The following is a 15,582-nucleotide window of genomic DNA, read 5'->3' as shown; positions in this document are numbered from 1 at the left end:
AACTTGAAGGTTAGTATGTAGGGGACTTACTGTATTATAAACCTCATTAACACAACTTTATAATTGCTGCTGTATGTAATGGTCTCAGATCGGGTAGAAGAGGAAAAGAGGGGGTGCACCATGAAGCATGTAGAACTTCCCCAACCAAGGACTGAACCCATGCCCCTACATTGGCAGTATAGAGTTTTAACCACTGGGCCACCAGGGAAATCCATCCTGTATTGTCTTTTACATTTACTTATGCATTTACATTTGCTAATGCTATGTATTTCTTCCTGTGTATTTGAATTACTCTCTAATGTCGTATCATTTCCACCTCAAGGGCTCTCTTTAGCATTTCTTTTTTTAAACTTTTATTTATTTATTTATTTTCGGCTGCCCTAAGTCTTCATTGCAGCGAGCTGGGGCTACTCTCTAGTTGTGGTACCCAGGCGTCTCACTGCTGTGTCTTCTCTTGTTGTGGAGCACAGGTCTAGGGTACACTGGTTTCAGTAGTTACTGCATGTGGCTCAATAGTTGCAGCTCCCAGGCTCTAGAGCACAGGTTCAATAGCTGTGGCACACAGGCTTAACCGTTCCACATCATGTAGGATCTTCCCGGGCCAGGGATCAAACCCATGTCTCCTAAATTGGCAGGCAGATTCTTTACCACGAGCCTCCAGGGAAGCCATTTTTAGAATTTCTTGTAGGGCGATTCTGCTAGTGCTGAATTTTCTTAGCCTTTGTTTATCTGGGAATGTCAATTTCTCCGATAATTTTCAAAGGATATATCTGCCATAAATAGATCCTGGCTGACAGTTCTTTTCTTTCATCACTTTCAATTTGTCCTCCCAGCTGCCTTCCGGCCTCCACAGTTTACAGTAAGAAATCAGCTGTTAATTTTATTGAGGATTCCCTTGTCCATCGTCAGTCACTTTCCTCTTCCTCTTTTGAACTTTCTCTTTGTCTTTTGACAATTTGGCTCTGATGTGTCTAGATACTCTTTCTTTGATCATCTCAACCAGTCTCGGGATGTTAAATGCCAACTATTTACTGATAACTCCCAAATAAATATTTCAAGCCCAGACTTTCTTCTAGACCCCAGACTCATATATTCAAATGCTGACTGTTGCTCTCACTTCAGTGTGTAACAGTCACCTCAAATTAATATGTTAAATTGAAATCCTAATTCCACCTTCAGAAAAAGAAATCTGCTCTAAATATGGCCAAACCTTATCTCAGTTAATGGCAACTCCATTATTCCAGCTATTCAAGGCAGAAACCTTGGAGTCATCTTTAATTCCTCTCATTCTCTCATCCTCATCCATCAATGCTGTCGTCTCTACTTTTAGAATAAAACCGGAACCCTATCATTTCTTACCACCTCCACTGCTACCATCTTGGTTCAAGCTACATCATTTTTCATCTAGATTATAACAGTAACCTCCAACTGGGGTCCCTGCCTGTCTTTGTCAGTATTATTTTCTCTGAATTACCTTTTCAAAACATATGTCAGACTATGTCACTCCTCTACTCAAAACCCTCTAATGAGTCACCATTTCACTCGGAGTAAAAGTCAAAATTCTTATAAAGCTAATATTTATAGAGGTTCCTCTTCTACCCCCACCCCCACCATCATCATCTTTCTAACTGCATCTCCAATGACACTCCCTCTTGATCCCTCCTCTCTGTTCAAACTGGTCTATTTTTATTCCTGGGATGTATTAATAATGGCCTTTCCACCTTTTGTTCTTTCTGCATGGAATATGTCCTCCCCATATATCCTCATACCTTACTCTTTCAAGATTTTGTTCAAATGTTACCTTCTCAGAAACTTTCTATTGTAGATAACTTATTCTTTCTTTGTGGTAAATTTTAATATCTTCTCTGTGTAGAGTGGTCTATTGTTTGACTAAGATGGGAATCGTGGATTTTTCTCATTTTATAAAATCCTATTTGGGCTTTGTTGAGATTACTAAACCAGAAGATTCATGTTTTTCATCAGTGTGTAAACTTCTCAGCTATTATCTTTTCAAATAGTGATTCTTTCCCATTCTCTCTATTCTCTCCTTCTAATATTCTAATTATGTGGATGTCAGCTCTCATTTTGCCCTCCATGTCCCTTAACCTCTTTTCATATTTTTGATCTTTTACTTCTTTGTACTTCAATCTGGATAATTTTCTCAGACCTATCTTCCAGTTTGTTAATTTTTCCTTCAAGCTGTCATCAATCTTTTGTTTAACCTATCCATCAGGTTATTTTCTTAATTTCAATTACTATATTTTTCACTTTTTATTTCATTTATTTCTTTTTCTTTAATTGTTCATTTCTTATTTATTTTGCTTTTTTATTGGAGTGTAGTTGATTTACAACGTTGTGTTAATTTCTGGTGAACCACACAGTGATTCAATTGTTGTTGTTGTTTAGCCTCTAAATCATGTCCTATGCTTTTGTGATTCCATGGACTGTAGCTCACCAGGCTCCTCTTTTCATGGGATTTCCCAGGTAAGAATACTGGAGGGGTTGCCATTCCTTCTCCAGGGGATCTTCCCAACACTGGGATCAAACCCAAGTCTCCTGCATTGGCAGGCGGATTCTTTTTACCACAGAGCCACCACGGAAGCCCACCCAAACTCCTAATTTACGCACCACCACCATTTATTTATTTTTCAAATCTGCAAGTTCTTTTTTATACCATCTTGATTTTTTTCCCGTGTCCTTGATCATTGTAAACATACTTAGTTTTAAATAATAACAAACATATTTGTGACACTATGTGCCAAGTGCTGTTCTAGGTACTTTATAAATATTAATTCATTTGATCCTCATAACAATCCCATATAAGGAAACGGAGGCATAGAGAATTTAATCAACTTACCCAAGAAAACCTGGATAGTAAGTAGAATGGCCTGTAGTCTGGCTTTAAATTTTATTCTCTTAATCACTGCATGTTACTGCCTCTTCCATAGTTGAGTTGTCATCTGAATATTACGTTATCTGAAATTCTTGCTGTTTTTTAATGTTTGCTGATCCTTGCTCATTGTGGATTGTTTCTTTATGGAGATTACTTTTCAGTCATCGTGAGAATCTTGCACAGGTTCAAAGGGGTTTTATGTTGTTTCATACCAGGGACACCCCCAGCCTAGAATAACTTTTCATGTCAATTCCTTAGCTTGAGCGTTCCTGGACCCAGGGTATATATCTGAATCCAAAACCAACATAAAGTATAATCTTGTAGTTATAAATTCTCAGGAAAGTTTTAGTTTTTTAAAAAAATATTATGTATTTATTCTTCAATGCCAGGTCTTAGTTGCAGCATGTGGGATCTAATTCCCTGACCAGGGGTCAAACCCTGCACTGGGAGAACAGAGCCTTAGCCACTGGACCACCAGGGAAGTCCCTAGTTTTAGTTGTTTGTTTTTCCTCACTGAGAGCCAGGAATAGGCAGACAAGCTTCTTTGTCACCTCCCTGTGGATGGTAGTCCACATTTAAGTCCACCCTTCAAAGGGTGTAGCCTTTTGAGGATCTTAGGTTTATTTGGAAATTTCAATTCTAACTCCTCTTATACAGACTCCAAATCTTTTTCTCCCATGGGGAATTAAAACTCCAGCCAGTTAATTTCTATTACTGATACCCCTTCCTCTATTCCACCATATTTCCAGACATGGCAGCTTCAGTTTAGTATACATGTTTATGGCTCTAATTTGTCTTCTCTTTCTTTAGGGTCTTTAGGCGTGCTCCTTAATTTCTTGTGAGCTCAGCTATGCATTTAAAAGCTAGCATTTATCACTATGAATCATCTCTCCCCTAACTACTCCCCTCCCCCCAAAAAAACTCCCTTTATATTCGTTACTATTGTTGTCACAGAATATATCATCACCAGCTGGGTCATTTGACAAAGGAGGTGTTTTTTTCAGGCGGTGGGAAATTAGCAATTTGGATATAATATAGAATATATTTTCTTTTAACTGTCAAAAACAAGGTTATGGGACTTCCCTGGTGGTCCAGTGGTTAAGAATCTGTCTGCCAATGCAGGGGACACAGGTTCGATCCCTGGTCCAGAAAGATTTCACATGCCTCACAGTAGCTAAGCCTGTGCGCCACAACTACTAAGCCCTCATTCTGGAGTCCATGCTCTGCAACAAGCGAATGGCTATGTTACCACAATGAAAAGCCCAAGCACCGAACTAGAGAGTACCCCCGCTCGCTGCAACTAGAGAAAGCCCAGGTGCAGCAATGAAGACCTGCAACAGCCAAAAATAATAAAGATTTTTAAAAAGCAAGTCTATGCAATATATGTGTTATATTTTATGTAGTGTTTTTAGATGTCATAGCAAGGGAATTTTCAGAATACTTAATCTGGCCATATTACCAGAATTGGAGTGTGGTAGTCATATTTCTGCTGTCCCAAGACCATGACTGATTAGTCTAAGTTTGGCTACACCAACTCTCCTGGGTTTCTACACATGTTGTTCACTCTGGCTGGAGTATCTTCATCCATTCTCACTTTCTCCCTTGACATATCTAGGTAACCAATTTTATCCTCAAAGCTAGCCCAAGGCTTCCCTGGTGGCTGTGTGGTAAAGAATCCACCTGTCAACGCAGGAGACACAGGTTCAATCCCTGATCTGGGAAGATCCCACATGCCATGGAGCACGTGGGAAAGCCGGAGCACATGGGAAAGCCTGCGCACGGAAATTAGAGTCACCCCCACTTTCCACAACTAGAGAAAAGTCCATTCAGCAACAAAGACCCAGCACAACCAGAACTAACGAACTAAATAAAATTATATATACGTTTAAAGAAAAGCTCAGCCAGAATTTTTTTTTTTTTTCAGAAAGGTCTTCCTTGGTTCTCTCTAAATGAAGTTAGTCCCTCCCTTCATTGTATTTTGCAAGTAGTTTTCTTGTGACGCTCATTAAGATACTAGTAAGGCAATGGCACCCCACTCCAGTACTCTTGGCTGGAAAATCCCATGGATGGAGGAGCCTGATGGGCTGCAGTCCATGGAGTCGCTAAAAGTCAGACATGACTGAGCGACTTTACTTTCACTTTTCACTTTCACACATTGGAGAAGGAAATGGCAACCCACTCCAGTGTTCTTGCCTGGAGAATCCCAGGAACAGGGGAGCCTGGTGGGCTGCCTTCTATGGGGTCGCATAGACTCAGACACGACTGAAGCTACTTGGCAGCAGCATTTAGTATTTATTTGCCTATTTATTTTCTTGCTAATTCTGAGATTTCTACTAAGCATTGGAAGGACTGATGCTGAAACTGAAGCTTCAATACATTTTGGCTGCCTGATGCGAATCTCCGATTCATTGGAAAAGACCTTGATGCTGGGAAAGATTGAAGGGAAAAGGAGACGGGAGCAGCTGAGGGCTAGACGGTTAGACAGCATCACGGACTCAATAGACATGAATTTGAGCAAACCCTGTGAGATAGTGGAGGACAGAAGAGCCTAGATTGCTATAGTCCATGGGGTCGCAAAGAGTCGGACACGACTTAATGTGGAAACTGGTTCTATTCATCTGTGTATTCCAGCACAGTGCACCACTTAAAGCTGTTAAGTGCTTTAAAATGTTTGTTGCGCTGAATTCCTAAAGGAAAAGTGAAACTGGATTAGAAGGAAAAGAAAGCTGATCTGAGATAAGATTCTCGGTGGAAGAGGTAGGTTTCGAAGAGTCGAAAATGTCTTTAGAAAGAGGGACCTGAAAAAAAGAAAAAGAGGAACTGCTCGTATTGTTATGCATGTTTGCCCTTTGTCACTGTCATCAAAAGCTTTTTTTGCCATACAAATGAACTTATTTACAAAATAGAGATCCACAGACATAGAAAACAAACATAGCTACCAAAGGGGAAAGTTGGAGTCGGGAGGAGGGATAAATTAGGAGTTGAGGATTAACATATACACACCAAAAGAGATAACCAACAAGGACTTACCAGATAGCACAGTAGGTTCTATACAATACAAAATCTTGTATAGCCAATATTTTGTAATAAGGGAAAGAATCTGTAAAAGAAATATATATATGTATTTATAAAACTGAATCATTGTGCTGTACACCTGAAATTAACACAGCATTGTAAATCAACTATATTTCAATTAAAAATTTTTTCTAATAAATCACTTTGTAGCCATTGAAAAAAAGCTTTTTTGCCTACTATGGAATCCTCTTACCTCTCAGAGTTCCCAAAGAAGTTAGTGGGTTTCCTCTAAGTCAGCTGGTACAATCCTGAGATGTCAGGTCTGAATTTGAGGTTTCCTAACTACCTTCCATTTCCTATAGTTTCTCCTAGCTTACCAGTACTTTTTACTTCAATAATTAAATGAGCACCTCTACATGTACTACCTCATTTACTCATAACAGTTCTTTTATAGATGATGACAGAGCCTTAGTTAAGTTAAGAGCCTTGCCCCAAACCACAAGGCAGTAAGTGGCAGTGCTAGGACTACTGCTTATTTAACTCCAAAACTCATGTCTAAGCATAGTAATGAAATATCTGATTTCCAGCAGGCCACAGGATAAACTTGACAGTGTTGAAGTCAAGCTATGAGTCAGTCAGTCAGTTCAGTTCAGTCACTCAGTCGTGTCCGACTCTTTGCGACCCCATGAATCGCAGCACGCCAGGCCTCCCTGTCCATCACCAACTCCCAGAGTTCACTCACACTCATGTCCATCGAGTCCGTGATGCCATCCAGCCATCTCATCCTTGGTCGTCCCCTTCTCCTCCTGCCCCCAATCCCTCCCAGCATCAGAGTCTTTTCCAATGAGTCAACTCTTCGCATGAGGTGGCCAAAGTACTGGAGTTTCAGCTTTAGCATCATTCCCTCCAAAGAAATCCCAGGGCTGATCTCCTTCAGAATGGACTGGTTGGATCTCCTTGCAGTCCAAGGGACTCCCAAGAGTCCTCTCCAACATCACAGTTCAAAAGCATCAATTCTTCGGCACTCAGCCTTCTTCACGGTCCAACTCTCACATCCATACATGACCACTGGAAAAACCATAGCCTTGAATAGACGGACCTTAGTCAGCAAAGTAATGTCTTTGCTTTTCAATATGCTATCTAGGTTGGTCCTAACTTTTCTTCCAAGGAGTAGTGTGTCTTTTAATTTCATGGCTGCAGTCACCATCTGCAGTGATTTTGGAGCCCAAAAATATAAAGTCTGACACTGTTTCCACTGTTTCCCCATCTATTTCCCATGAAGTGATGGGACTGGATGCCATGATCTTCGTTTTCTGAATGTTGAGCTTTAAGCCAACTTTTTCACTCTCCTCTTTCACTTTCATCAAGAGGCTTTTTAGCTCCTCTTCACTTTCTGCCATAAGGGTGGTGTCATCTGCATATCTGAGGTTATTGATATTTCTCCTGGCAATCTTGATTCTAGCTTGTGTTTCTTCCAGTCCAGCGTTTCTCATGATGTATTCTGCATATAAGTTAAATAAGCTCTATGAGTAGAGCTATGTAACAAATCTGGATGTGAAAAAAAACCAAAACATGCAAAGTTAGGGATTTCCTCATGAAACTATAACTTGTCCTAGAGTAGTAACAGAAAGGGAATATTCACCAAATACCAACCTATGCCTGGGGTTTGTTTTATCTCACATTTCTAAAAGGTGAATAGTATTAACACTTTTTATAGGTTCTCCAGTTTCAGGGAGGATCAAGAACTAATGATTAAACACTTTGGACCCAGACCTACCTGGACCCACATACTGACTTTACCTCTTACCAAATATGCCAAACTGGAAAAAATGATGCTCTGTAACATGGGGGTAATCTGTAAAATGGGGATAATAATATCCACTTAAAGGGATGTTGTAAATATTAAATCATATAATGGGTGAATGCACCTAACCCAATGCTTGCTATATGTTGAGGCCTCAGTAAACAGTAGCTTATTACACTAAAGCCAAAAGAGATTTGGTAATCTGCTTAGAGAGAGACATATCTAATTATATAATATAGCCCTGATGGGAACTCAAGTCTGTGTGATTTCAAAACCCCATATTCTTTCCATTGTACCATTCTGGCAAGATATCTTAAATCTCAAATCTCAATCTTAAAATATTTTTTCTAAGAGTCCAAAGTTCTGACTATCTGGACTGGCATAATTGTTAATACATACAATCAAATTGCCAACACCTGCTGGATCATCAAAAAGCCAGAGAGTTCCAGAAAAACATCTATTTCTGCTTTATTGACTATGCCAAAGCCTTTGACTGTGTGGATCACAATAAACTGTGGAAAGTTCTGAAAGAGATGGGAATACCAGACCACCTGATCTGCCTCTTGAGAAATCTGTATGCAGGTCAGGAAACAACAGTTAGAACTGGACATGGAACAACAGACTGGTTCCAAATAGAAAAAGGAGTACGTCAAGGCTGTGTATTGTCACCCTGCTTATTTAGCTTATATGCAGAGTACATCATGAGAAATGCTGGGCTGGATGAAGCACAAGCTGGAATCAAGATTTCTGAGAGAAATATCAATAATCTCAGATATGCAGATGACACTATCCTTATGGCAGAAAGTGAAGAAGGACTAAAGAACATCTTGATGAAAGTGAAAGAGGAGAGTGAAAAAGTTGGCTTAAAACTCAACATTCAGAAAACTAAGATCATGACATCTGGTCCCATCACTTCATGGCAAATAGATGGGGAAACAGTGGAATCAGTGACAGACTTTATTTACCTGGGTTCCAAAATCACTGCAGATGGTGACTGCAGCCATGAAATTAAAAGACACTTGCTCTTTGGAAGGAAAGTTACGACCAACCTAGACAGCATATTAAAAAGCAGAGACATTACTTTGCCAACAAAGGTCCATCTAGCCAAGGCTATGGTTTTTCCAGTAGTCATGTATGGATGTGAGAGGTGGACTATAAAGAAAGCTGAGCGCCGAAGAACTGATGCTTTTGAACTGTGGTGTTGGAGAATTTTGAGAGCACTTTGGACTGCAAGGAGATCCAACCTATCCTAAAGGAGATCAGTCCTGAGTGTTCATTGGAAGGACTGATGGTGAAGCTGAAACTCCAATACTTTGGCCACCTGATGTGAAGAACTGATTCATTTGAAAAGACCTTGACGCTGGGAAAGATTGACGGTGAGAGGAGAAGGGGATGACAGGATGAAATGGTTGAATGGCATCACTGACTCAATGGACATGAGTCTGGGTAATCTCCGGGAGCTGGTGATAGACAGGGAGGCCTGGCATGCTGCAGTCCATGGGGTCGCAGAGAGTCAGACATGACTGAATGACTGAACTGAACTCATAAAAATATAAATCAACTTTATTACACCATCCAGAAACAACTATTAATATTGTTTTCTTTTCTTTTTAATCTTTTTCTTGTTTTTCTTCACAATGCTATACAACTCTGCATGTACATCCTTAAAATTTGTCTTACATCATATAGATTTTCTCAATATAAAATGTAAAACCAGAAACATGATTTTACTGGACTTGCCTCAATTTCTTTTATTTTTTTATTTTTATTTTTTTGCCTCAATTTCTGATGCTGCCTTCTTCCTGGCAGCTGCCCACAGGGAGGGTTCACAAAGGACCCAAAGTAGAGCTGGTGAGGAGCTATCTTAATGCAACCCTGGATCTGAGAGCCCAGAGGAAGGCTGGGAAAGTAGAGTGTTGCAGTGGAAAAAAAAAGAGGAATGAATTTCTTTCTTTCCCTTTCCTGAGAACAAAAAAAATAAAGAGAACAGAGAGCAGGCCTGAACACTCCTAGTTTTGGCAACCCACTCCAGTACTCTTGCCTGGAAAATCCCATGGATGGAGGAGCCTGGTAGGTTGCAGTCCGTGGGGTCGCTAAGAGTCAGACACGACTGAGCAACTTCACTTTCACTTTTCACTTTCATGTATTGGAGAAGGAAATGGCAACCCACTCCAGTGTTCTTGCCTGGAGAATCCCAGGGACGGGGCAGCCGGGTGGGCTGCCGTCTATGGGGTCGTAAAGAGTCAGACACGACTGAAGCGACTTAGCAGCAGCAGCAGCAGCTCTTAACTCTGAATGCATGTAACTGTTTGTTTTTCTGCCCTCACACTATCATACTTAACTCACTGCTGACAACCTTGTGCTGAACTTACACCATGGAAATTTCACCCAGGGAAGTGACATCAAGGGTAAGAAATGAGGCTGGTTACCTAGAACTTGGCCCCCAGAGAAGTGGATCTGTTTTGCCTCCGATTTTTGAGGAGACAGTTTGGGGTCCAGCACACCCCCCTCCTTCCCCCTGGCAACATTTGATGGCTCCCCTAGCATCTGTCCTCCCAGTCCTTCTTGGATGAATGAGGGCTGACTCATTTTCAGGGAAACAACTTTTCCTCCTTACGTGGGCCAGGGATGTTGGGACTGTGTGATTTCTCCGTGATTTCCTAGTGCTCACTCCTCTTGAGGATGGGTGCCCACTCCTCTTGAGGATGGGTGCCCACAACCACTATCCTAGGATTTTTTGTTTGTTTGTTTGGCTGTTCCAGGTCTCAGTTGTGGCACACAGGATCTTTGATCTTTTTACAGGATGCAGGATCTGGATCCTGGACCAGGGATGGAACCTGAGCCCCCCCACATTGGGAGCAAAGAATCTTAGTCACTAGATGGCCAGGGAAGTCCCCCATCCCAGGAATTCTAAATAAATTTTTATTAAACTGAAAGGAAAAGAAAGAAACATAATTTAAGATATCTGCTTATTTCATCAAGTGAAAATATGGCAATTTATTTAACCATTTACTTGTTTCCAATTTCAATAAATTCTTCATCCTTTGAAGAGAATCTTTGCATTTGATTTTGTCCTTCAAGATAGATTTCTGAGTAATATTCCTGGGTAAAGGGATGGAGAGTTTAAAGGCTCTCAATTCCTCGAGAATTTCTAGGTCTAAGATGGACCATTCAAAGTCTGTCAACAAATACAGCCAAACAGCTTTCAAGAAATGTTCTAATTCATATTTTCACCAGCAAGTACACAAGTACCTGGCTCACATTAGTAAAAAGAACTCTGCACTTTTGATTAGTGAGAAAAGTTGCATTTAAACTTCTATTTCTTTGTATAGTTTAACTGAAGATACTTTTCCTTCAATTTATATTTCTTTCTGCCTGTTCCCATCGTTTTCCCGTCAGCATGTTAAGTGTTTTATCCTTGTAATGTTGTTGTTACAATACGAAAATACTTTAAACAAACAACTAGTTGCTAGTCCATGACTGCTCAACGCTGGCAGTGGTCCACAAACCTGCGCCAGCCCATGAGCGAGTAGACAGCCGGCATTTATGCTTCGTTGCGGAAGCAAGCCGCCCACAAATCTTGAGGGCGGGAATTGCTGCAAAGGCGTTGGCTCGCCCAGCCTGGGAGTCTCGCGGGATCTCAACCACCTCTGAAGCGACTACAAATCCCAAAAGACAACGCGCCTCAGGGCCCGAGTGCTCGAATGAAGGCTAAGGTCCAAGGTCATGTGTCTGTCTGCGTAAGCCGTCCGGTCTCTCCCCCATGCCTTTTTCTTCAGCTTTCCACCTTGGCCGCCATTTTGTGGGGAAGGTTATGGAACCTCTTGGTCCAGCAGACTCTATGGTCGAGCACTTCAGAAATCGGCCAATCGGAAGCCAGATCTCAAAGGAAAACCCCGCCTTTGCCCACATGGAGGCGGGAACTGCCACGAAGCTCCTGTGGAGAGAGAGAAAGAAGTTCCGCAAGACCAATAAGAAAGGAGGACTAGAGGATGTTAACCAATGGAGACTCGGGGGGATTGCGGCCAATGAGAGTTGGGGAACCCCGGGACACGTGGGTCCGGGAGCAGTGTGCCGAGTCCTAGAGCTAAAGCCGGGACGTGAGTCAGTCACCTTGAGCCGGGCGAGCGCTGTGGTCTGAGCAGGGGCAGCCGGGGCAGTGGGAGTACAGGTGACTTGAAGCCGAAAGCCAGCAATCGGCAAGGATGTGGCTGGGTTGTATGGAGGGGCATTTGTCCGTAGGGCCGGGGAAAGCGATGGGTATCTGTAACCTTAACAATTAATCTTAATTACCAACGGTAATGAGCGATAACTGTCCCAGCTGAGGCGGGCGGTGGACTGCTGTTTGAAATGGGCAGGACCCTGAACGGCATCTGTCTAATTCCTGCCTCCCCAGTCTATCCCGGAGATCATCCTCTTTGAGCATCATTTCCCTGCTGGCCTCGGGCCTTCTTTTACTTCCAATCTCCATGACCTTTCTTTACAGACCTGTCGCGCTGAAAGTGGTGGAACGGGAGTTTGCGCTGTCCCTCTGACCTCTAATGTTCTTCTCGGCTGGGGCATGGTTCGAGGAAGAGCGTGGTCCAGGGAGGACGGGCGGGGTGAAGGGGACGACCGAAGGTCGCAACTGTAAGCAAACAACTGGGCTGTCAATGGATTTTTTTTTTTTTTCCCTCTGCAGACTGAAAAAAAAATGCAGACCACCGGGGCACTACTCATTTCTCCTGCTCTGGTAAGCTGCGGCTCCTGGGTGCTCTGTAGCACCAGGTGTGCGAGCCATCGTGTTTAATGAATGAACCGAGAGGAGCTTGCATCCTGATGATGTTGCTCCTTTAGCGAGGCAGTAAGATGGATGCAGTTAAACCCTGATTATTTGTGCATGTAAACCAAGCTATCTTGGCTTTGGAATGTGGTCAGAATCTGGATCTGACGTGTACCCCCAGTCTAGCTTGGCCACAGCAAGACTGCCCTCTGAAACAGTGATTCTCAACCTTGGCTGCACGTTGGAATCATATGGGGAGCTTTAAAAAATCTTGATGCCCAGGCTGCACCCTATGGGGATGAAATCCATGCATCTGTATTTTTTTTAGAACTGAGGTGATTATAATGTTCAACCAAGTTTGAGAACTGCCACATTATATTTCTTAAAATAGCTCAAGAAAGCTTTGTTACAGGAGTCTCTGCTTTGGTGACTGTTTCAGGAGCCTTACCAGGCTTACTGGCCCACTCCATTCAGGGTGTGTAACAGTGACTACATTTTTAGCAAAATAAGATTTTTCCCCTTCTGATTCCTTTGGTGGTCTGGATGCAAACCCTTCCTGTGCTTGATCTGATGTTAGTGGTTTTTTGTTTTTTTTTGCATTCTGGGATACTGTGCCCATAGAAGTGAACTTTGTTACTCAGTTTTAAATGGAAAGATTGCCACTGCTGACTGCACCAGGGTCTCTGGTACAGCCATGTCTGATAGAAACAATAATGCATTGATTGACCTTGAAATACCTTGGACTTGTTTTATTTATATTTGTAATCTTTTTTGACAGAAGCTCACCGGTTAGAGGGGTTTTCTCTTTTGTCTTCTTGCCTGATTTGGAGGAATGTGTGTTTCTGATTTTATAGATCCGTTCTTGTACCAGGGGTCTGATTAGGCCTGTGTCTGCCTCCTTCCTGAGTAGGCCAGAGATCCCATCTGTACAGGTAAAGGAGAATGGGCCCTCTTAAGAATGTTCCCAGACTAGGTTCCTTTAAGTTTGTGCAGTTGCCTCTAAGGCAAAGTGGGAAGACAGTCAGAAAATCTGGGGTGCTTTAATAGTTTTAAGTACCCACAAAGTGAGTATTATATGTGAGACTTGGAAAACTGAAATTGTGTTTTCATGAAATTTCCCTAGCCCTGTCTGGAAATGGACCGTAAGACTAATTCTAATCACACCCTGCAGTCTGAGCATTCTGTACTTGCTAAGCAGCCTTCCAACAATTTCTGAGCTCAGGTGGGTGGAGTAAGGGGCGGGGTCAGCCACCTGTCCTTGAGCCTTACTATCTCCTCTCTCCTTCCCTACTTTCCCTCTCTCTCCCCCTCCTTCTAGCCTTCCTACAGCAGTGGCCCACTGCAGGTGGCTCGGCGGGAATTCCAGACCAGTGTTGTCTCCCGGGACATTGACACAGCGGCCAAGTTTATTGGCGCTGGGGCTGCCACAGTTGGTGTGGCAGGTTCAGGGGCTGGTATTGGAACAGTGTTTGGCAGCTTGATCATTGGCTATGCCAGGTAAGGTCCAGGGTGGTCTAGAGCATCTCCTACTGTAAATTCCACCTTCAGCAAAAGATCCTTCTAGCTTTGTGTTGATTTCATTTACATCCTATTTTCGCAGAATTTAAATGTTTCCAACTTGGCTCCCTTAAAACTTACCATGTTGATACTCTGCTTGCCTGTCCAGTCCCCAGGATATATGCAAGCTGGGCCCTCTCCCATTTAGCACCCGCCATTCACCTAAACTACTTGAGTCTTCCACCACCACCCATGATCCATGCCCTCACCCTTTTCTTTCCCTGTCTCTGTGCCTTCACAGGAACCCGTCTCTGAAGCAGCAGCTCTTCTCCTATGCCATTCTGGGCTTTGCCCTGTCTGAGGCTATGGGGCTCTTCTGTTTGATGGTCGCCTTCCTCATCCTCTTCGCCATGTGAGGCTCCGTGGAAGTCACCTCCCCACCCCTGCTGCTTCGACTCCAGGCCATGCCCGGTGCTGGAGTGTGCTAACCTTTACCATTAAACACAATGTTTCTCTAAACTCATATGCCAGTGCCTCAGTCCTTTGCCCTTGGGGAGGGCCTTCATATATTAATAGAAAGGTGAGACAAGGAAGTAGGATTAGGGCAGCCACTGGAGATTAAAACTCCTCAGGGCTGAGAAGTAGCACTGCCATGACTGTAATAACATCTCCCAAAGGAGAGAACATGGATTTGTCTAATGATGATTGGTGCTTTTTTCAAATTTAGTGTAATAACATGTAACATTTTTGAGGGGCTTAATTTGCACCAAGCTCTTTATAGAGTGTTTTGCATTTCTTACCCCAGCAACCCTATGAATTATAAGTGCAGTGATTATACCTGTTTTGCAAATGAGGGAACTGAGGCGTAGGGAAACAAAATAACTTGTTCCTCATCTCAGAGCTGGTAAGTGGCAGAATTAGGGATTCCCCCCTCAGGCCAGCCTAAGCCTTTATCTGCTGTGTTGTCCCATCTGTTTTCATTTTGGCCACACAATTAAGGTGGCACAGACAGGGAAACTGTCCTAAAGACATTGAATAGCACGTTAGAGGTGGGCCTCCATCTGCCAGCATTTGGCTCCACTGTAAGTTTCATTGCCATTCTCAATTAGAACACTTAGAGTGCCTAAATGTTCTTGAATAAAGCTGATAAGGGACATGGTCTGTGTTCCTGGAGAATTTAAAATCTTAGCTCTGCTAGAGATGAAAAGGAGCCAGTGTGGGGTGAGCAGGCTCCGGGAGTTGGTGATGGACAGGGAAGCCTGGCTTGTTGCAGTCCATGGGGTCGCAGAGTTGGACATGACTGAGCGACTGAACTGAGTGCGTGGGTGAGCAAACTGCTTTCAGAGCTCCTCAGAGTATCTTCCTGTGGTCTCAGTCTCCGCTCAGCCAGTGTCCCACACTTGGCCAAAGTGGACTTATGACCCAGGTAAAAGAAAGCTAAGCTGATATATCCACAGAATCAAGGGTGCTGGTAGACATGACCTGCCTCAAAAAGAGACTCACTTTTTGAAAGCGGTACTTAAATATACTGTAAAACTGTGAACTAGAAACAATAATTAACACCTTCCAGCTGAAGGGCAGCTAGCAAAGGTTAAAACACAGAAAAAAAAT

At 42.7% G+C, this 15,582-nt stretch overlaps 1 protein-coding gene across 2 annotated transcripts; it reads left to right on the top strand.

The window, feature by feature from the left end:
• Positions 1–11,506: 11,506 nt before the first annotated feature.
• Positions 11,507–14,494, top strand: ATP5MC1 (ATP synthase membrane subunit c locus 1). Of its 2 annotated transcripts, none has more exons than XM_069543208.1 (5): positions 11,507–11,883; positions 12,394–12,444; positions 13,329–13,406; positions 13,793–13,971; positions 14,273–14,494. In XM_069543208.1, exons 2-5 carry the CDS (start codon positions 12,406–12,408, stop codon positions 14,385–14,387), a joined length of 411 nt encoding a protein of 136 aa, XP_069399309.1. In that variant the 5' UTR covers positions 11,507–11,883; positions 12,394–12,405; the 3' UTR covers positions 14,388–14,494. The 2 variants fall into 2 exon arrangements, with proteins under 2 accessions (XP_069399309.1, XP_069399310.1); XM_069543209.1 differs by having other exon boundaries at positions 11,750–11,911.
• The last annotated feature ends 1,088 nt before the right edge of the window (positions 14,495–15,582 follow it).

This window comes from Ovis canadensis, chromosome 11 (assembly GCF_042477335.2).
Source record: "Ovis canadensis isolate MfBH-ARS-UI-01 breed Bighorn chromosome 11, ARS-UI_OviCan_v2, whole genome shotgun sequence".
NCBI classification, from domain to species: Eukaryota; Metazoa; Chordata; class Mammalia; order Artiodactyla; family Bovidae; genus Ovis; species Ovis canadensis.
The sequence above is the reverse complement of the archived record's forward strand: the minus strand, read 5'-3'. Positions and strand labels throughout refer to the sequence as shown.